The following is a 22722-nucleotide window of genomic DNA, read 5'->3' on the forward strand; positions in this document are numbered from 1 at the left end:
TAAGAAATTGAGTACTTATAAAACACATACAGTGGCAAGAGCTGAAGACAAAAGCCCTTTAGGGAGCAGATCATGAAAGGTCTTCCCATTAGCCTGTGGGTGCTACTGAGCCAGTGAAGGGTTTATATTTTGCACAGAACCTTTGGTGGCTTCGTAAAGAACAGATAGATCAGTGCCCAATGTGACACCACAAGCTTTTAATTCTGGCATTGGGGAGGTAGAGGTAGATGGGTCTCTGTGAATTTAAGGCCACCCTGGGCTATATAGAAAATTCTAGACCAGCCAAGGCTGCAGAGTGAGACAAGTCTAGAAACAGTGAGGGAGATCTATAGAAAGTTGTAGTGGTTGTCCTAGTCAGAGACTGTGAGGTTCCCACCTCAGGTAATGATGGATATGTCAAGGAGGTGACTGGAGATGTGGCCTACTTAATAGTACTTGCCTAACATACACCTAGCAACATACGAATGGAAAGTGGTGGTACATGTGTATAATCCTGGAGTTCAGACCATCCTCTGTTATATAGGAAGCTTGAGTTCAAGGCCATCCTGCATTATATGAGACCCTGTCTCAAAACCAGAACAGTCCAGGCATAGTGCACTAGTGAGGCCAAGAGGCAGACTGATCGCTGAGCTCAAGACCCGCCCACCTGGTCTACTTAGTGAATCCCAGGCCAGCCAGAACTACACAGTGGGACCATGTCAGAAAAACTCAGTAAATTTCATGTAGGTAAATTTTTCCTCAAATAATGCCTCTAGAAGTGTGTTCTGATCTAACTTCCAGCAGCAGCATATGAGAACACCTGTTTTTGTACATTCTTCACAACAATGGTTATGATCAGTCTTCTGAAGTTTCGCTGTCCTGTTTCAGAAAAAAAACAGTGGGTTTTGTTTTTTATTTTTTTTTAAATGTATTGATTTGCAATGGGACTAAGCATCTCCAGGGTTAACAGGCCATTTGTTCCTTTTTACTCTGCAGTGACTGTTTATTACTTGCCCCTTTTCTGCTATGTTCTTGTCTTTGTCTTAGTGATTTATAGGAGCTCATCTATGGTGATAGCAACCTTTGTCTGCTATTCTGTGTCAGTCTTAAGAATGACTTCATCAACCACTATTGTTCCCACCCTCTCTTGTCTGGTACTTTTATGGATTTTTGTTTATAGATTTATATCCTTGATTCATATGGAATTTAGTGACTGTATGTAATAGAAATCTATTTTACACAGATGGTTACAAAGAAAAGAAGAGAAAATATATAAACTGGGCATGGTGGCACACGCCTTCAATCCCAGCACTCAGGAGTTTGAAGCCAGCCTGCTCTACATACTGAGCTCTAGGACAGCCAGGGTTACACAGAGAAACCATGTCTTTAAAACAAAAAAAAAAGTAGAAAGAAAGGGGGGAGGGAGAGAGAGATTAAGAAAAATAAGTGTCAAACTTTGTTTATTAGAACCCATTTAGAACATTTGACCTGATTTTTCCTTTGCATACAGAGAGGAAATCAATACCCAGAAAGAGACTACTTTTAGCTTAGACTTTTCAGATGACTTGGCCCTAGCTCCTTGGGAGTCTGAGGCAGGAGAATTGCTCAAACCCAGGAGTTTGAGGCTAGCCTGTGCAACATAGGAGATACCCACACACCTAGCCTCCTGAAAATAGGAAAGAGAGAGAGAGAGAGAGAGAGAGAGAATTGTGTAAATAAATGGTGAGTCCTTTGATGTTGTAGTATTGGAGGTCAGAAGACTCAGGTCAGTAAGCACTCTGCCACTGAGCTCTACTCCCAGCCCAAAGCAGCAAAGAGCAGTTATTTTGTTTTTGTTGTTTTTTTGTTTTGAAACAGGATTTCTCTGTGTAGCCATGACAGTCCTGGAACTTGCCCTGTAGACCTTAAACTCAGAGATCTGCCTGCCCCTGCCTTCCAAGTCCTTGGATTAAAGGTGTATGCTATCACTGCCTGGCAAAAGTTGATATTTTAAAAGAATTAATTAGATATCTATGTATTATTGTGTGTGTGCCTGCCATAGCGCATGTGGAGGTCAGAGGACTATTTACAAGAGTTATTTCTCTCCCCTGCATCATGTGGGTCCTGGGAATTGAACTCAGGTTGTCAAACTCAATAATAGGCACGTTTAACCTGCTGAGGCATCTCACAGACACACGATGGTTTTTGTTTTTTCAATATTTAAAAATTACATTTATTTATTTCATTTGGCAGGGGTGAGGGTGTGAATGCAACTCTTACCAAGACATGGATGTAGAGATCAGAGGACAACTTCCATGAGTTCTCTCCTTCCATCGTGGGTTTCTGGGATAGAACTTAGGTCATTAGACTCAGCAGCAAGAACCTTTAACTGCTGAGCTATATCACAAGCCCAAGAAAAAAAAATTATAAGTATTAGTATTTTGATTTTTCGAGACAGAGTTTCTCTGTGTAGCTTTGAAACCTGTCCTGGCATTACCTCTTGTTGACCAGGCTGGCCTCAAACTCACAGAGTGCTGGGATTATAGGCATGCGCCACCACTGCCCAGCTGAAAATTTTTTTAATTAGTTATTGTTATGTGTATTGGGTGTTTGACCTGCATGTATGTCTATATACCATGTGCATGCAATGTCCAAGGAGACCAGAAGAGGGCATCAGATATCCTGAAACTGGAGTTATAGATGGTTCTCATTCACTATATAGGTGCTAAGAATCAAACCCAGGTCTTCTACAAGAACAGCAAGTGCTCTTAACTATTGAGCCATGTCTCCAACCCCAAGAATTTTATCTTAATTGTCAGTTCTTCAAAGTGATGATATTTGCTTGGTTTGTTTTAATTCTAAAAAATTGATCATGGGTCTCTTGCATGCTAAGCTACATCACTGATCTACATCCCGTCTTCCCTTTCTTACATTTAAATTCAAGATATTTATAAGAGGCAGTATAAAAACAGGTTTTGTAGGCTCTGAAATTTAGGCAGTTTAGGGGGGTTTTATTTAATACAGGAATACCAAATGATGAATATAAGATTGCATACAGACCCACAAAGCTACAGAGCTTTGAGACTTCAGCTTTCTTACTTTCACAGTAAATTCACCTTGATCTTTTCATAATGCTTCTGTTACATGAAAAAATGAGGAATAGTCATTTCCAGAGTGTGGTATGGCTTTCTTTTATATTTACTGCCACAACACCAGCATTTTCCCCTTTGTTTTTTAAATAGACATTTAAATAGACTTCAAGGTAGCTTTAATGTTGTGAGTGGAGTTAGTTCAGTGAAGAAGCTCTTTCAGCAGAATCTTCACCACCTTTGCATTGCTCAGATGTAATATATATTTGATCAGTGTAGTAGCTGGGAGCTTGGTATAATTTAATAATGGGTGTCGTTAATCTCGCAAGCTTTTGAGACCTGAATTTACAACTTTAACTTTGCATATATGCTTACTTTTGCATTAAAATTTGGTTGGCAAGTGTTGAAAAGCTTGCAAATACAACTAACTTGACTTTGAGTCATCTCTATGAAGTCTTCAATAATGCAAAGGTCGCCATAATGCTCATGCCTGATGTTCACCAGGATCCAGCACCACCCCAGAGTGCTTACCTGGATTTCTTTACAGTTTGTTCCTTGCTTTCCAGGTGAGGATGCTGTGGCTTAAGAAAGGATTCCTTGTTTAAAGACCTCTGTAGCAGCCCTCTAGTGGTCTCTTAGGGTCCTCCAGGACCAGTGCTCTCATTTAAGAAAACTTAGACTTGGAGAGATTTCATCTTTTTTCTTTTAAATTTTTTATAAAAAATTATTTGTTCTTAGCTGGGCAGTAGTGTGGTGCACACCAGCACTTGGGAGGTAGAGACAGGTGGATCTTTGTGAGTTAGAAGCCAGCCTGATGTACAGAGCAAGTTCCAGGACAGGCTCCAAAAAGCTACACATAGAAACCTTGTCTCAAAAACAAAGAAACAACAAAAGCACAAATAAACAAATAAATAAATAAATGGTTCTTAGTTTATTTGTATGAATATTTTCCCTTGTATGTGTGTGTTGTGTGCATGCCTGGTCCCACAGAGGCCAGTATGGGGAACTGACTTCCCTGGAGCTGTTGTTGCAGCCACCCATGTTGTGGCTCACAGCCATTTGTAACTCCAGTTCCCAGGGATCTGATGTCTTATTTTGACCTCCAAAGACAGCAAGCATACACATGGGACATAGACATACAATGTGCAGGTGAAACACTAATACACATAAAATGAAATAAAACTTTTAATTAAAGAAAAGTGAGATATAAAACACTGGACTGCTGAGGTGGTTCATTGGGTAAAGGCACTTGCTGCCAAACCTTACAACCTGAGCTAGATCCCTGGAATTCACATGGTGTAATGAAAGGACTGATTCCACATGAGCTCCGAGGCATTGTACTCTCCCCCAAATAAGTAGATGTAAAAGAGAGAGAACATATTGACTGCTGACTGCTAAGAGATAAATTTTTGTGCTTATATTTCTGTCTCTCTCGCATATTTATTTTTATTTTACTTTGAGGAAATGTCTCGCTATGAATTCCTGACTGACCTCACACTCATAGCTGCCTCTGCCTCTCAGGGGCTGGGACTAAAGGTGTGCAGCTCCATGCTTAATCACAGTCTTTTTATATCTGGGACTGCGGCTTAAACCTAGGGCTTTTTGCATGCTAGGCAGTGTTGTGCCACTGAGCATCGTCCCCAACCCGTTCTTTGATTTGGGATGATTCTCTGGTCTGACCCTAAGTTTTCTAGGAAACAAAGGAGTATTCTTTTTAAAAAAGAAGAGAATAAATATCTGAGTTGTTTCCCCTGGAGGAGAAATGTAGATTGCAAGCCCACTAGTTCCCAGCTCTACAGCTTTGGCTGTATCAGTTAACCTTTTGTTTCTTTGTGCAGTAGGAATGACAGAGAATATTGATAGCAGATCTTCCAAAGCAATTTTCAGAGCCTTGAGCAAAAGTACTAAAAAAAAATGCCTGCAGTATTCCCTGGTCCCACCTAGCAATTGGCTCCAATTACCAGTCACTTAGAAGCATTTGTAGGTAAGGCTCTTATCACACTTTGCTAATCACAACTTTCACAGTTGCATTTTGTTGTTTCCATTCCAATGCTAATGTTTGGAAATGACTGCTTTCTTTGAGGGTTAGGAAACAGACTACTTCCATACAAATGTCACATTCTTATTAGCACATCACCCATCCATCCCTTACGGGATTTTGCAACTCTGCTCATAGATATAATCAGCTTTGTATTTTCATTCAAGGATAACAAACTGACAAGGTTGAAATCTTGTCATCAGAATTGAATTGCTCCCTGGAACTGGAAGGGGGGACCAACTGAGTTGAGCCTTGTTCAGAAATAACAACAGTCTTTAGAATCTCAGTCACACGATCTCTTTCCTTTTCCTTCCAGTATGGTGACTATGACCCTTCTGTGCATAAACGAGGATTTTTAGCCCAAGAGGAATTGCTTCCAAAAAGGGTAAGAAATCAGTTTCTCTTTGGGAAAACAGCAAATGTGGCTGAATGAAAGCCTCTGAATGACTTGAAGGAGTGTTGCAAGTACAAAGCAAGCTCATTTACATAGTTCATAATCTTGAAAAGAGCATGGACTCTTGGTTAAGCATATTTATTTATTAGTGTGGGTGTTGTGTTGTGTTGTGTGTGCCTGTGAGTATGCAGGTATATGTGCCCTTTCACACATGCAAGGCCAGAGCAGGACTTCAGGTGTCTTCCTTTATTTATTCTCTTTTTGTTATGTCACGAGACAAGGTCTCTCAGCTGGAAGCTTCCATTTAAGTTAGGCTGGCCAGGCAGTGAGCATTCCAGATATACCTGTCTCTACCCCTCAGTGCTGTAGTTACAGGCATGTATGTACAGTCATGCCTACCCTTTTTATGTTTTTTTATGTTTTTATTTATTTTTTGAGGGTTTTTTGTTTGTTTGTTTCGAGATAGGGTTTCTTTGTGTAATAACTTTGGCAGTTCTGGAACTTGCTCTGTAGACCAGGCTGTTCTGGAACTCACAGAGATCCACCTGCCTCTGCCTCCTGAGTACTGGGACTAAAGGCAACTACCACCACCACCCAGCTTATTCCTTAAATTTTTTTTTTGTTTGTTTTTTGGGACAGGGTTTCTCCGTGTAACAGCCCTGGCTGTCCTGGAACTCACTTTGTAAACCAGGCTGACCTTGAACTCACTGAAATCCACCTGCCTCTGCCTCCCGAGTGCTGGAATTAAAGGTGTACACCACCACCACCACTCAGCTCCTTGAAAATTTTATGCAATATATTTTGATAATATTCTTTCTCCTCCCCCACCTCCTCCTGTATCACCCCACTTCCCTGTACACCCAACTTTATGTTCTCTCTCTTAAACAACAACAGAAACCACTAAAAGCAGTGGATTCCAATTTGTGTTAGCCATGTACTCCTGAGTGTGCTGCCTAGGGTGTGGTCGACATACCCTGTGGTCATTCCACTTGCAGAAAATTGATTTTCCTTCTCCCAAGAGCTATCAGTTCCTAATATCTTCTCCTGTCATTACTGGGGATTCAAACTCAAGTCCACATGTTTGCAGAGCAAGCATTTTTACCTACTGAGCTTTCTTTCTAGCTCCTATTATTATTTTCTGAGATAGGCCCTTGTTCTGTAGTCCAGGCTGGTCTTGAACTCACTACCCTCTTGCCTCAGTCTCTTGAGTACTAGAATTACAGGTGTATATACCACTGCACTTCATCAAGCATGTGAAAAGCAAAAGATGCTGCTGCACGTGTGGTTCATGCCTCCACTCCCAGTAGTTAAGAGGCGAAGAGAGGCAAGAGAATCATAAGGTTAAGGCCAGCTTGAACTACAGAGTGAGATTCAGTCTCAAAATGAGAAAATGCAAGAGTTTGTGGAATTAATGTTGAATTGCTAGGAAATATGTGGCAGGTAGATTATTTTTCTGGTGTGGCAATTTCTAAAGGTGGTTGAGTGGCATTGACTTAAAGGAACCTTAAGATCTTGTGTTCTCTGTGTATAATTGAGCTGTTTGGGGTGGAGAAGATAAGGTGGAGGGGGCTTTTAATCCTCTTGTTCATCTTACTCATTAGACACAGAAGCAGCCAAAGGCTGCTTCTTCTTCTTGTAGCCCTGCTTATCATCTGTCACTGGGTAATAAAGGCTTTTCCCAACCCTTCTCTGCCTTTACCTATCCTTTGATGGCTTCTCTGCAGTTGAAGGCCAGCATAAGTAAGCACTGCTTTACTGTCAGAGGTGGTCCCTGAGATGAACACCCTGGCAGCCCAGGAGTGTAGTTAGAATTGAGGAATGCTGCAGCTTGCAGGTTGATCCTCCAGTGGAATGGTGCTTGTGTATACACCCACCTCTGTGTGTGACTCTCCCTGCATGCAGCTTTTTAAAAATAGCTTTGCTGTTTTGTAAAAATGAACCATAATTATAAAAATGGCAAACAATACCAGACTTGCTTTGCATGTGGATTTTCTCTTGCTGTCTTTTTGGTAGGTGATAAATCTCTATCAGATGACTCCGGAAATGTGGGAGGAGAGAATTACTGCTTGGTACGCGGAGCACCGGGGCAGAGCCAGGTAAAGCTGCTTCATCCTTGTTTACATTTCTTCATACCTTCCCCCGCTTAAAGAACTATAAAACTAGGACATGCTTGTAGCACAAAATGCAGTCCTGAAGTATATAAAAGGAAAAGTGAGAACTGGGAATAATGTTGGTCTTCAGTTTCATGTACATCCTTGTTGTGCTATAAAAATGACATATGACAATCTGGGCTTGTAGCTCAGTAGTAGAGTGCTTGCCTAGAATGTGTAAGACTCTGGGTTGAAAACAAATTTATAAATTAATTAATTAAAAGTGATCTTGTGCTCTGCCTATCAAGATATCCAAATCTGATACATTCACTGGCAGCTTAGTTTAACATTCTGTCTGAAGCCCCTTTGTTTTTATATTCAGGCCTACATTAATGGCATTTATAATATCTGACTGCTTTTCACTTTTACTCTGCAATGTATAATTTTATGTTGTTACATAATTACATAAGATTTGAGGGTAAATTCTTGGAGAAGAGTTAGTGATCAAAGAACATGAACATTTTGTGTTTTGACAGGTGAAACTAAATTACTTTCTAAATAATAATAATCGGGCAGGGGTGGCACACACCTTTAATCCCAGCACTCTGAAGGCAGAGGCAGGTAGATCTCTGAGTTTAAGATCAGCCTGGTCTACAGAGCGAGTTCCAGGACAGCCATAGCTATTAACACAGTGAAACCCTGTCTTGAAAAACATACAAACAACTGGAGGACCAAGAAGGCTGAGTCTGATGAAGCAAGACTTTGCTGATACACTCCTCCTAGACAAAGGGGTAGAGAGAACAGCCCTTACTAGAGAAAACCACAGGGCTGACTGTACTACCCAACATTTAAAAAAAATAAAATAAAATAAAATAAAATAAAAAAAGAAAAACATACAAACAGACAAAATAATAATATAAATAAATAAAAATTTGTGCCTTTTGGCACATGTCCATCACCAGTGTTAGTAAAATGTTCCCACTACCCTAGGTTTCTTTCAATATTTTTTATTCAACCTACAATTTTACTAAATTAAAATTAAAACACAAAAATTTGTAATTTGTTGTAAGTATTCCTTTGGTAGCTTTAGATGTTGATCATCTTTGTGTTAGCCCCCACCCTAATCCTTCAAATCAGCTTTCTACAATATTTTTTGTTTGTTGTGTGTATATGGATGTTTTTCCTATATATATGTCAGTATACTGTGTCTGGTGCCTGGTGTGCATGTCTGGTGCCTGAGGATGCCACAAGGCGGCACCAGAACTGGAGTTACAGATGGTTATGGGGCACTATGGGTGCTAGGAATTAAACGTGGGTCCCCTGGAAGAGTAGTCAATGCTCTTAACTACTGAGGCATTTCTGAGTCTTCTCTTTTGTTTATACCCACAAAAGACAGATCATAAGTACACTGTTTGATCATTTATCACAAAAAGATAATAGCCCATGACTTTCTCCCCAGAGATAACTAGTTTTCCAGCTTCTTTCTTTCTTTCTTTCTTTCTTTCTCTCTCTCTCTCTCTCTCTCTCTCTCTCTCTCTCTCTCTCTTTCTTTCTTCCTTTCTTTCTTTCTTTCATGGTCAAAGTCTTACTATGTAGCTCTTGTAGTCCTGGAACTTACTATGTATTTCAGGCTGGCCTACACTCACAGAAGTCCACCTATCTCTACTTAATGTTGAAATTAAAGGCTTGTGCCATCACACCTAATTCAGTTTCCCAATTTTTAATTAGTGTTCCCATAGACTAGTGTTGTCCATTGATTTTTTTTTTAATTTACCATTGTTATATTACTAGTCTGTAGTGCTGAGGATCAAGTACAAGGTCTCTCGTCTGCTGGGCAGCTAACTATTCTATCACTGAGCTGCATCTTTAGTCCATCATCATCCATTTTAAACTTTAGATAAATGCACCAATTTCTATATTAAGTGTTTTTTTTCCCTCAAGATCATCTTGTGAGATTTGAGTACATGGCATGTAGCAATAATTTTCCCATTTTCATGGCTGTGCAGAATTCCAGTATATTAGTATAATGGATTATTTATCCATTCTACTGTTGACGGACTCTTGAGTTGTTGGGTTGTTTCTTGGTTTTTGCTGTTATAGGTAATGTTGAACAGTTTCCCAAAGTAATTGAATCAATTTACATCAGCAGTGTGTGTGATTTCTGGTTCTTCCACCTGCTTGCCAACACTTGGCATTCTCTCAGGGTGAATTTTTAAAATCCATCTGAGAGCATTTTGAGATGTGAGAGAGAGAAGGACAAGGACAAGGTCATAGGGAAGCTTGAGTTGAATTACTTCAATACATTTAACTATTGGGGAGTTTTCTGCAAGTCACTGCTGCTTCCAGAGCTTGCTTTAACTTTGAATTATAACACAAAATATTCATCCACTGTCCTGGGTTTCATGGCTCAGATAGTTCTTGCCTTAACCTTCAACAGTAACTCCTTTGTCTCTTAACCCCAAGAGACAAAGTCGGGGAAGTAGAAGCTGTCATAGTGTGTAGAAAAGCTTGTTCACTCCTAAAACCTCTGGGTTAAGAAAGTGCATAGAGATAAGACAACAGTTTAAATAATTCATCTGAGGTTGAAAATAACACACCATGGTTTTGGTTTTTCTTTTTACTATTGCAAGGGATGAAACTCAGCTGTGCACGTGCTAAGTGAGTGCTGTACCACTAAGCTACACTCCCAACCCCCACATTCTTTTTTTTTAATCCCTTGAGACAGATGCCACTATTTACCAAGGGCAGAGTGTGAAATTGAAGCCAAGAGACAGTGTAATGAGTCTGTTTTCTTATTTTCACGGGGATGGGAAATTCTGCTGCTTGTGTTTAATAGACTCTGGATTGGAAAAAGCTCTGCTGGTGTCTGGTCTGTCTCCTATCTTCTGCAGGTGTCGTAAATCCATAGGATAGGCATGCTCAGAATACTTGGCTTGGCAAGTGTCTGTCCTCCACCCTTGTCACTTAGCCCCAGTGACGGTGTTCTTCCATTCTCCTTACAGGGATGAAGCTGAAATGGAGTATTTGAAGATAGCGCAGGACCTGGAGATGTACGGGGTGAACTACTTTGCAATCCGGGTGTGTTAACTCCTCCCCAAGTTTCCTGTCTACCGGATAGACTGAGCCAGGGCCACATAGCCTAGTGGGTTACTTCCTCATTCCAGGGTAGTTAGAGTCTTTTATGGTTCAGTGGTAAAGAAGAAAAGAGAAAGACAGGGATCTAGAGCCTCCTCTTTTATTCGGGGACTTCAAATTAGATCAGAGGTAATTGTCAGTGGTACATTCTGGGACATAGGCCTGGTTCTCTTCAGCGAAACTTGTTGGAATGCTGACCATGTAATATTTGATAGTTCTGGCCTCTTGTGAGATTCAAGGAGTACCTGGAAATAATATCTTTCCCAGGGGCCCACGGAAAGTAAGGTTGCTCTTACAGATTCCTGGTTTCTTTGGGTGGAACTCTTATTCTCACTTAGAGGCTAATTAGTTTTCTATTCAGACCATTAATGGTCCCCAGGCCTCTGGGAACCAGTGCTTCTGCAAAGAAAGGCATTTGTGTTCTGCTCAGATCTGGCCCTAGAGTATACATTTCTCCTCTTGTAGGATTTGGCTTCTGGTTGCAGTGTATCTATCCATGGCTTCTTCCAACAGAGTCCGTGCTGTATACTCAAGCTTTTCTTTCCTGCTGGATGAGTTGTTGTCAAGATGACCACAGATGAGTAGATCAGCTGCAGTCATCTTCTGCCTTTATGATTTCAGTTAATCTTTGCTCTCCTTTTTCAGGATCCTACATCTTTATGTTAACTTGAAGTAAATGGAATTAAGCACATCTCCAGTATAGCTTTCTACTTAATTTGTTTTCTAAATACAGGTTTTTGTGGATTTCTTTGCATAAAAAACAAAACAGGGCACACTGAAATGTTCTGCTATAATAAGCAGGGGCCTAAAAAGGTATTTATAAGAATGTAGAAAGTTGCAGGGGCTGAAATGATGGCTCCATAGTTGAGAACACATACTGCTTTTGCATCAGGACCTGAGTTCAGTTACCAGCTCTCAGTTTGGGAGGCTCACATTGCCTGAGACTTAAATTCCAGAGCGAATTTGATGCCTCTAGCCTCTGAGGGCACCTGCACTTAATGTGCACAGACATATAAATATGTAGCTAAAAATAATAAAAAGAACAAATCTTAAAACAAAAAGAATGCAGAGGGTTGTCTCTAATGTTTCATGAGTAGTAGATGAGGCACTTGCTGCCTGGCCTGACATCCAGTTCATGGAATCTACATGGTCAAAGCAGAGAACTGATTCCCGTACATTGTCCTGAGAGCTTCACATGTGTGCTGTAGCATAAACATGCATGCACAGACACAACACATATAAGTAAATAAAAAATAATTAAAAGATTCATTCATTTTTACGTAACATCCACTTCTTTGAGGTTAGGCCAATTTAGTGGGTTTCTGTGGTTTTGTCAACCCAACTAACTTCCGTTACCCACCACCACTATTAATTGTATTTAAAAAAAAAAAAAAGAAAGAAAGGAAGAAAGAAAAGAAGAAAGGAAGAAAGAAAACATTTTGCAGTCCTTAAAAAAAAAACCTCTTAGGGCTGGGCAGTGATGGTACATGCCTTAAATCCTAGCACTTAGGAGACAGAGGCAGGCAGATGTCTGTGAGTTTGAGGCCAGCCTGTTCTGCAGAACAAGTTCCAGGACAGGCTCCAAAACTACAGAGAAACCTCCTGTCTCAAAAAAACAAGAACAAAAAACAAAACCCTATTAGGCTAGGCAGTGATAATGAACACCTTTAATCCCAGCATTTGGAAGGAAAAGGTAGGTGGATCTCTGAGTCTGAGGTCAGCCTGGCCTACAGAGTGAGTTCCAGGACAGCCAGGGCAACACAGAAACAACCTATCTCAAAAATAAAATAAAATAAAACAAAAACCAAAAAAACCACTAATGTTCCTTATAAATTTATTTTACTTAGAAGAAAAAAATTATACATATTTATTTATTGTTTCATTTGTTTATCTATTTATTCCTGGTGGTGAGCAGAAGATCACATGCTAGAGTTTTCTTTTACCATGTGGGTTCTGGGGGGTCAAACTCAGGTCATCAGGTGTGGCAGTAAGCGATTTGACTCACTAAGCTACTCAGCAGTCTCCAAACCAGCTGCTGCTTCTTCGTGGGAATATTTCTTCATGAATCAGATGAGCATGAACTACTTTTTGTATGTTTTTATGTTGAACAATAGACAAAGTTAAAGACATTTTAGTAGTTTTATGTTAGAGATCTTAAATTCTATCATTAGGGAAGATAAATGCTTAAAAACATTTTATTTTAACTGATAATTAGGTATTTGAACATATTAATGGGGTACTAGGTGATTAAAACAATCTCAGAGGAGTTATTATGCTACCCCTCTCTAGTCTCTAGGAGTATTATAGTCATAATGATAACAAAAGGTGGAACCCTTTCTTTTTTTATTTAAATCATCAGAAACATAAAGAAGTATCTTATTTTCCAAAATGGGGTACAGATGTAAGAACACAAGTCTTCACTTCTGTTAGCACATCACTTTGAAAAGCTTTCCAGACAAGAAGAACACTCTTGTGCCTGGGTGGCAGTGCCTGGTTTCAGGTGTTAGAACGAACAGAGAGATTTATCTTAGAACGCACATCTCCCCATCTAACACCTGCTGTTAGATTGGTACTTCTCAGTGTTCAGATCTGCTGTCCTACCCTTGAGTCTTGGCACCATTTCCTTGCTGTCAGCAGGAGTCAGGAGCTAGAGCATCCTTGTGTGTGCAGGGAGTTTCTTCCCACTACAAAGGCTAAACAACAATGGCAAATTGGTCTGCCTATGAGGATGGAGCCAGTGGCTCCATAGCTGTCAGTAACATGGAGCACAGGGCACTAAGCCTCTGGTTGTACTAACTGCTGCCCAGGAATCCCCTCAGAGATATAGCATTTATATAACTAACTGGTATTTTAAACAGCTTCATTGAAGTATAATTTGTATACATTTCTTCCAACATTTAATTATCAGGCATTTGAAACATATGGGAAAATTAAGTTTTCAATGAATGCCATATATACCCACCACGTAGCTACCCCTAAAATACAGTTAACGTTTTACCATATTGGGGTATAGTATAGTAAAACTACAAGACTGCATTGTAATCTAAAATAAAACCATCTAGTTCCTAGACTGAAGTTTCTCCTAGCCATCCAGCAACTTTTATGTGTGTGATGATGATGATCAAATCTAGGGCTTTGTATGTGCCAGACAAGAACATTACCACAAAGTAACAGTAGCACCATGTGGAGGAAATGTTCAAACATGTGGATTTTGGCCCTCCTCTGATAATCTGGTTATTTAAGTAGTACTCACAACATTTAAATTACCATTTCTTCAACCACCAAGCCAGTGACGAGAGCCTGAGTCCACAGTGACTCAAGGGACACACCTATCAAAAAATGGTATTGTTTTGCCTCTTCTTCCCTAAATTCAGAAGCTGGAAGCCTCCTGGGTTACAAGAGAGCTGTGGTTTCTGTTGAAACTTGTCAAATACAACAATGTATGCCAAATTCTTTAGAAAGTTTACTAAAATCCCCAGCTGGAAGCTAACAACAGCTGCTCTTTATTGGCTCTGCAGAATAAAAAGGGCACAGAGTTGCTGCTTGGTGTGGATGCTCTGGGGCTTCATATCTATGATCCTGAGAACAGGCTGACCCCCAAGATCTCCTTCCCATGGAATGAAATCCGAAACATCTCCTACAGTGACAAGGAGGTAGGACATGTCTATACTACAGGTGCCACTTGTGGTACAGTGGTCCTGCAAAAGGTCCTTTCCTGTTTCTCCTCTTTGCCAAAGCTCCCAATCCAGGCCATTTCCTTGTCAGTGAAAGTCTTTTAATTCTCAGGCTTTAGAACTTTGGTTGTTGATTTTTAAAGTACTTACAGAACAGTTTTGGCATCCCTTCTTCAAAGGACATGGCTAAAGCCCACTATTGACTAACGAGAGTAAGCAGCTCAACCTGTCAAGACTAAACCCCAAAGAACAGAAGAAGGAAAAAGGAACATTTCTGATAACTTGACTGTCTGTTTCTTTGTATTTTAAGTGTGGTCTATGTTAAGCTTCTCTATGTACTGTGTTTGATACATGTAGTGGGAAAGTGCATGAGAGAGAGAGAGAGAGAGAGAGAGAGAGAGAGAGAGAGAGAGAGAGAGAGAGAGAGTGAGCATGTTGGGGAGGGTGCTTTGTCTTGATTTTTAACAGAGTTTCATTGTGTAGTACTGGCTGGCCTTGAATTTGCTATTTAGACCAGTAGACCAGGCCAGCCTTAAACTCTCAGAGATCTGCCTCTGTTTCCTGAATGTTGGAATTAAAGGGGTGAACCACCATGCCAGGTTGACAGTTATATATTTTGTATTTGTCAAGAGGTGTATTAGTCAAGATTCTCTAAAGAAACAGAACAGATAGGATGAATATGTATATTAAAAGGGTATTCATTAGATTCGCTTGCAGCATGCAGCCCAAGTAGTCCAACAATGACCTTCTCACACTGGAGAGACTGAGAATCCAGTAGTTTTTCAATCCACAAGGCTAGATGTCTCTGCAATCTCAATGTGTGTTGAAGGCCTGGGGGATTCCAGAAGAACTTTTGGTTTTTAGTCTGTGTTGTAATCCCATTGAAGTCAGTTCTAATATTGGTAAAGGAATGCTGTAGCACCAGGATATATAAACTTGCTAGCAAGAGTGAGAGCAAGCAGGCAAAAGCAAAGTATCCTTATTCTGTGTCCTTTTATGTGGGCTACCACCAGAAAAGATGACCCAGATTTAGGGTGGGTCTTCCTGCTTCATAATCTGGTTGAGAAAATCCCACACGCCTTTAATCCCAGCATTTGGGAGGCAGAGGCTGGTGGATCTCTGTGAGTTTGCGGCCAGCCTTGTCTGCAGAGTAAGTTTTAGTGTCGATAGGACTATTACACAGAGAAACCCTGTCTGGAAAAACCAAACAAACAAAACAAAACAAAAATAAATAAATAAAATTGAAAAAGGAAAAAAGAAAGAAAAGCCCTCACCGGAGTGTCTAACAGCTTGGGTTTTAATTGATTCCTTGATTCTAGGTGCGGTCTCAAATTGACAACCAAGATTAGCCATCAGTGGATATTTCTCTCAGCAGTAACGTGAGTGAAGATAGCAGGCTGCCATCCATATTTGGAAGGGTTAGGGGATATAGTTTAAGGAATTTAGATAACATTCATTAGGTTCAAATATTTCTGTGTAGCCCAAAATGACTTGAACTGACAGCTGTACTCCTGCCTCAGCCTCCCAAATTCTGAGATTACAGGCATATGCCCAGAGTGGATTCACGTATTTCTATATAAGATGATGGCTTTCTTCAAATGCAGCAGTCCTATGTTTTATGTATTCATTATTATTTTTTTAATCTTTACTATATGGTGCTGGGGATCAAACCCAGAGCCTTGCACATGCAAGACTTTTGCTGTCCTACTGAGCATTACCCTGGCTTCCTATTCATTAATTTTTTTAAAAAAATATTTATTTATTTATTATGTATACAGTATTCTGTCTACATGCATGCCTAAAGAGGGCATCAGGCCTCATTACAGATGGTTGTGAGCCACCATGTGGTTGCTGGGAATTGAACTCAGGACCTTTGGAAGAGCAGGCAATGTTCTTAACCACTGAGCCATCTCTCCAGCCCCCCTATTCATTAATTTTAAAGGAATTATTGAACATCTGCTTTGTGCCAGAGAGCAAACAGAAATGAGGAAAGTCCAGCATTAGCCCTCCAGTCAGTAATGGCTTGACTGCTCTAGTACATAAATACAATGTGGGCTGCTCAGATGGCTCAGTGAGTAAAGGTACTTGCTATCAAGCCGAACTACCTTACTTCAATTCCTAAGACCCACATGGTGGGGGAAAAAAAAGAAATAACTTATACAGGTTGTCTCTGACCTTCATACATATACCTGGGCATGTACTCCACCCTTCTATAAGTAAATAAATAAATAAATAAACGAGTAAAGTGGGAGGCGCTAATGATGTTGTTGTGGAGGGTCTCTACTTACAAGTGCATTAACTCTGGCTGTCTGATCAAGTTCTCAGAAGAAATTAATGTAAAGACAGGGATATGTTTGATATCCATGTCTCCAGAAAATAGGTACATTGAGATCTTGTGTCTGATGGGTAGAGTGGCAAGGACTGGGAACCAGAGTGGTTTCTGCTTCTCAGGGAGTTCCAGAGACTGGATCCTGAGAACACAAGACACCAGGCAGAAGCAGGCAGCCTGGTCTGTGCACATCCACGGCAGAGTAGGCAATGAGGAATAGTGATATGTTATGTTGTCTGCAGGTCTTGGAGCAAATTTCTTTCTTTTTTAGCAACTCAAGGAAAGGAATACTAGGCCCTTGTTTCCAATCTGTGGTTTAGATTACTCAACCATGCTTGCTGAAGCAAATTGAACTTGCTTCTCTTCTGCCTCCTCCCTTCCTCTCCCTCTATTTCTATCTTTCAAACAGGGCCATTCTGCATAGCCTGGAACTTAGCAGTCCTCTTGTCTCAACACCTCTAAGTGCTGGTGTTACAGTTAGGCATTATCACACCGAACTCAATAAAAGTAAGCTGCTTGTTTTACATTTATCTATTTACTTATTGAAGGAAGGGGGTGAAGGGGTGTAGTATGTGCCAAGGTGAGTGTTCAGAGGACAACTTGTTAGGCGTCGTTTCTCTCCTTAACCATGTTGTAGCAGGGGTCACACTCTGTTCTTTTTTTTTTTTTTTGGTCGAGTAACAGCCCTGGCTCTCCTGGAGCTCACTTTGTAGACCAGGTTGACCTTGAACTCACTGAGATCCACCTGCTTCTGCCTCCTGAGTGCTGGGATCAAAGGTGTGCACCACCACTGCCTGACCATACTCCATTCTTTTTTTTTTTAAGATTTATTTATTTATTATGTATACAACATTCTGCCTGCATATATGCCCGCACGCCAGAAGAGGGTGCCGGATCTCATTACAGATGGTTGTGAGCCACCATATGATTGCTGGGAATTGAACTCAGAACCTTTGGAAGAACAACCAGTGCTCTTAACCGCTGAGCCATCTCTCCAGCCCCCCACATATTTACTTGCTGAGCCATTTGCCAGGCCAATTGCATTTCTTAATCTAAACATTCTGACAGTGGGTTTTGTAGCTGGTTATCCTGAGAAGTGAGCATTAGGTAGTAGTTTGTTTGTTTGTTTCTTTTCAGGTTCTTAAATTGGAAGCTCCACATGACTTAAAGTTGTCAGTGTTCTACTGTGTAACTAGTCCTTTGCTTCCCACTTTTGCTAATGGTTCCTCAAATACTTGTTTTTCAGAGCTCAAGGATTAACGTCCCCTAGTATACCCTGTAACACAACCAGCTCTAATGTACCCTCTCTAGGGGTGAGGTTCCATCATGTTCTATCATATCGGTATCTTGCATGGCAAGTAGACTCCAAGCTACTTGGGCATGCCTTAATGGGACTTATGTATAGCAATCATCCTGCTTAAACAGTTGAGTGATTTTTTTGTGTATAGCCTGACGTGACAGAGAGCCTGTCTATGGTTTCCATACTTTTTGTGACTTCCCACTCATAGCTCTAGGGTTCATTAACAGGGCTAAAAATAAGCTTATGAAATTCATAAGTAATATTCTACACCAGAACAATACTATGACTAAATTAACTTGTCCAAAGTCTAAACAAAGAATGTTTTTGTCATTGTTCTATGTGTGCTCATTTCTCATTGGACAATATAAACATGTAAAGAAATATCCAAGAATTTGCCTTCCTCGGCAAGTTTATTTGCTAAGCAACTCATTTTTTTTTGTTTCATTTTCTGTTTTATATTTAGTAGTCCTGAGGATGGAAACCACATGCAGGCAAGACCTGTATCTTTGGCTCAATCATTTTTTTTTTATTCTTTCCTGCTTTGCTAGGGGTGGCTGTACAAGTCTTTCTTGGGAATGTGTGTGTACTTTTACAATATTTGTTAGCATATGCTAATTGTACAAAGTAATGGGTGTCAGGAAGGCATTTTCATATATGCATATAAAATATATTTGATCTTGAGCTGGAGAGGTGGCTCAGCAGTTAAAAGCATTGCCTGCTCTTCCAAAGGTCCTGAGTTCAATTCCCTGCAACCACATGATGGCTCACAACCATCTGTAATGAGGTCTGGCACCCTCTTCTGGCGTGCAGGCATACACACAGACAGAATATTGTATACATAATAAATAAATAGATAAATATTTTAAAAATATATTTGATCTGGGGGTCTGGAGAGATGGCTCAGAGGTTAAGAGCATTGCCTGCTCTTCTAAAGGTCCTGAGTTCAATTCCCAGCAACCACATGGTGGCTAACAACCATCTGTAATGGGGTCTGGTGCCCTCTTACGGCCAGCAGGCATACACACAGACAGAATATTGTATACATAATAAATAAATAAATGTTAAAAAAATATATTTGATCTAGATATGCTTTTTTTAAAAAAAGATTTATTTTATGATGTATAGTGTTCTGCCTGTATGTATGCCTGCAGTCCATAAGAGGGCACCAGATTTTATTATAGATGGTTGTGAGCCACCATGTGGTTGCAGGAATTGAACTGAGGACCTCTGGAAGGGCAGCCAGTGCTCTTAACCTCTGAGCCATCTCTCCAGTCCCTTGCTTTGGTTTTGAAGCGGGTCTATGTTGTCCTGGTTGGCCTGGAACTCTTTATATAGAACAGATTGGCTTCAAACTTGTTATCTTCCTCCCTGAGTGCTAGTATGACAGGTGTGTGTTATCATGTTCAGCTGAGTTACATTTCCAGGGGCATTCTTGGAATCTGGCAGCTCTCTGGTCTCCTCAGTGGTTCAGAGTAGCAGTTGACTTGTGTGTGTGTCTATGTCTCTATGTCTGTGTTTTAAGTTTCTCTTTCTAAGTTGTCAAAATCCTTTTGATTTCAGGAACTATATTTTTCTCTTTTACAGCAATCTATTTTTCTTCACATTGTATTTCTTCTCTTAGCATCTTTTACCTACTGACCATGTTCAGAAACCCATAGTAACTTGCTGTATTAAGTGTCATCTGTACCAAGCTTTCTTTTTTGGGTCACCAACCAGCTCCCAAATCATGACATGGTGATTTATTATTAGTTATGAATGCTTGACCTAGCTTAGACTCATTTCTGGCCAGCTCTTTTAATTTAAATTAACTTGTTCCTCTTTATCTACCTCCTTTGCTTCTCTTCTCTTCTCAACCTAGGTTTCTCCTCCTATTTATTTTCTCTGCCTGCCAGCTTTGTCCCTCTCCTTCCTGACTATTGGCCATTCAGCTTTTTACTAGATCAATCAGATTCCTTAGGCCAGCAATGTGAAACAGCAACACATCTTTTTAATAATTAAACAAATGCAGCAGAAACAAATGCCACACACCTTTACAGTTAAATGCTCCACAGCATAAGTGAATGTAACACATCTTTGCCCAGTTAAAATAATATTCCACAATAGTCACCCCCTCTGAGGTTTTTCTTCTTCACCACCTGTCAGCATTCCTATCCATCTAAGCCTGCTGTATCACTGCAAATTACTAAAGAGCTAATGTGGTCAATATCCTGCTCACCATCCCCTCCTCTTCTAATTTCAATGCTAGATACTGAATTTATTCTTATTACTTGACTTGTCTAGAATGCCCCTCCACCCTATCTTTTAGCTATTCTGCCATATACTTCTAAGACCAGCTGTAATACCTCATTTGTGCTAGATCTGCTCTAAACCTCTAGGATATTTGTGACATGTCCCACCAATGAGACACTGATATATGATGTTATCTCTTGAGTGTTTGGCTGTTGTTGGACTAAGTCCTACTAGACTGCAAGCTTTATGAAGGCAAGGAGCTGTGTCAGTGTGGCTGGGTGCCACTGTTCAGTTCCTCATAGCTACCCAAGATGGTTAGGGTCATGAAATTCTGCAGCCCCAATCTTGGGCCCTGTATGCCTCAGACTTACACAAGGCTTTATTCCTGGGCCAGGACTAGAGGTGGTGTAGTTGCTACTTTGTGGATTTCTGATTGGTGTCATATGATACTGTACTTCTTTCTTTCAGTTTACTATTAAGCCACTGGATAAGAAAATTGATGTCTTCAAATTTAACTCCTCGAAGCTTCGTGTTAATAAGCTGGTAAGTTGAGAGCCTAATTTTCATGACAGAGAACTAACCTTTCTAAGGAATTAAATGATCTGTGTGTATGTATGTATACACACACAACACACACACATGCTTCTCTGCAAGGGAGCTGGCCCTAGTTTCTCTTGCTAAGAGCTATAAAATAATATTTAATTTCGTATATAATTTTCTCTTTGGTTTAACCTATACAGTTAACCTTTTTGAGGGGAGGGGAGATGGGGAGTGGAGATAAAATCTGGAGCTTAGTGCCTGTCAGTGCATGTTAGAAAACATTCTACCTGAGGTGTGTCTCAGCTCTCCACTTGCCATGTTGATTTACATTTTATAATTACTAATGAAGTTACATCTTTATATCTGTTGATCAAATCTAATTTCCTGTTCAGTTCTTGCTTTGGGTCTTTTGGCCACTTTTCTCTTGGGTTATTTGTTTTCTTTCTTAATAATTATCCTCCTTGTGAGGCTCGTTTTCCTTCTCTATGATGTAATGGCGAGTAACATGTCGACACATGAAATACTTCATCGTAACTGGGTGAACAATGGTGGCACACACCTTTAGTCCCAGCATTTGAGAGGCAGAGGCAGGCGGATCTCTGTGAGTTTGAGGTCATCCTGGTTTACAAAACGAGTTCCAGGACACCAGGACTACACAGAGAAACCCTGTCTTGAACCTCCCTCCTCAAAAACAACCTCGATCATTTGTTCTTCTGTGTTTTCTTACTTGATGTCTTATCTTGATTTAAAAAATACTCTGTATTTTCAAATAAAAGTTACCTTTGAAACTGGAATCAGCTTTTTGGTATGAGGGAGAAAGCCAGCTTATTTCTTTCCGTAAAATTAACCTTTGACCCAACCCAATCCTGGTTGATGGTCCCTGATCTGCCATCTGTCTTGCCACATCCTGACTTAGGACACTGTGGTGATGAATGGAGCGTCCTCTATTCACTGTGTATGCGTCCAGAACTGAGAGCATGGCTTTTGTGTTTTATTCCATCCTTTCTTCCTCAGGTTTACGGCTGTGGCATGGCAGGCTGGTAGACAGCAAAGTAAATTTTTTGTTTGTTTGTTTTTTGTTTTTTGAGATAGGGTTTCTCTTTAGCTTTTTGAGCCTGTCCTGGAACCAGCTCTTATAGACCAGGCTGGCCTGGAACTCACATAGATTCCCCTGCCTCTGCCTTCCAAGTGCTGGGATTAAAGGCATGCCACCACCGTCCAGCTAAATGGCATTTTTATTTATTTATTTATTTGGTTGGTTGGTTGGTTGGTTGGCTGGCTGGTTTGGTTTTTTGAGACAGGGTTTCTCTGTAGCTTTTGGAGCCTGTTCTGTAACTAGCTCTTGTAGACCAGGCTGGCCTCGAACTCACAGAGATCTGCCTGTCTCTGCCTCCCGAGTGCCACACAAAGTAAATTTATATACTTACCATATTTCCTCCTATTTCTATGGCCATAGATTCTCCAGCTATGTATTGGGAACCATGACCTATTTATGAGGAGAAGGAAGGCTGACTCTTTAGAAGTTCAGCAGATGAAAGCCCAGGCCCGGGAGGAGAAGGCTAGGAAGCAGGTGAGTAAGACTTCAGGTTTTGTTTCTTTCATTTGGTTTGTATATATATATGTTTTTGTGCACTTGAGTTTGGAGGCCAAAGGTCAAACTTGGGTATTATTCCTCAGGAACATATACTTTATCTTTTGAGGCAAAGTCTCTTAGTGACCAGGGACTCACTGATAAAGCTAAGCCAGCAAGCCCTAGTGCTCTGGCTGTTTCTACATTCCTAGTATGCTACTACCATGCCTGACCTTTTTTATGAGTGCTAGGAATCAAACTCAGGTACTCATACTTACATATTAAGCACTTTTTTAAAACTAAGTTATCCCTCCAGTCTCTCTCTCTTTTTTTTTAAGGCACATTCTTACCATGTAGTCCTGGCTGGCCTGGTACA

General features: G+C 40.4%; 1 protein-coding gene and 1 non-coding gene across 9 annotated transcripts in view; both read left to right on the forward strand.

Moving 5' to 3' along the window:
- Nf2 (NF2, moesin-ezrin-radixin like (MERLIN) tumor suppressor) overlaps positions 1–22722 on the forward strand; it is a 95990-nt gene that overhangs the window by 43341 nt on the left and 29927 nt on the right. For 6 of the 8 annotated variants that reach the window (XM_048449913.3, XM_048449908.3, XM_048449912.3 and 3 more), the window contains 6 exons: positions 5402–5470; positions 7493–7575; positions 10572–10647; positions 14223–14357; positions 20705–20779; positions 22233–22346. In XM_048449913.3, the coding sequence (XP_048305870.3) occupies positions 5402–5470; positions 7493–7575; positions 10572–10647; positions 14223–14357; positions 20705–20779; positions 22233–22346 (552 nt within the window). The remainder of the gene's footprint in view (positions 1–5401; positions 5471–7492; positions 7576–10571; positions 10648–14222; positions 14358–20704; positions 20780–22232; positions 22347–22722) is intronic. The other 2 variants (XM_048449911.3, XM_048449910.3) reach the window with 1 other exon arrangement.
- LOC125410510 (small Cajal body-specific RNA 4) lies at positions 8292–8419 on the forward strand. The gene has a single exon (XR_007235070.1).

The sequence above is a fragment of the Myodes glareolus genome, chromosome 8, assembly GCF_982192425.1.
Source record: "Myodes glareolus chromosome 8, mMyoGla1.1, whole genome shotgun sequence".
Classification (NCBI taxonomy): domain Eukaryota; kingdom Metazoa; phylum Chordata; class Mammalia; order Rodentia; family Cricetidae; genus Myodes; species Myodes glareolus.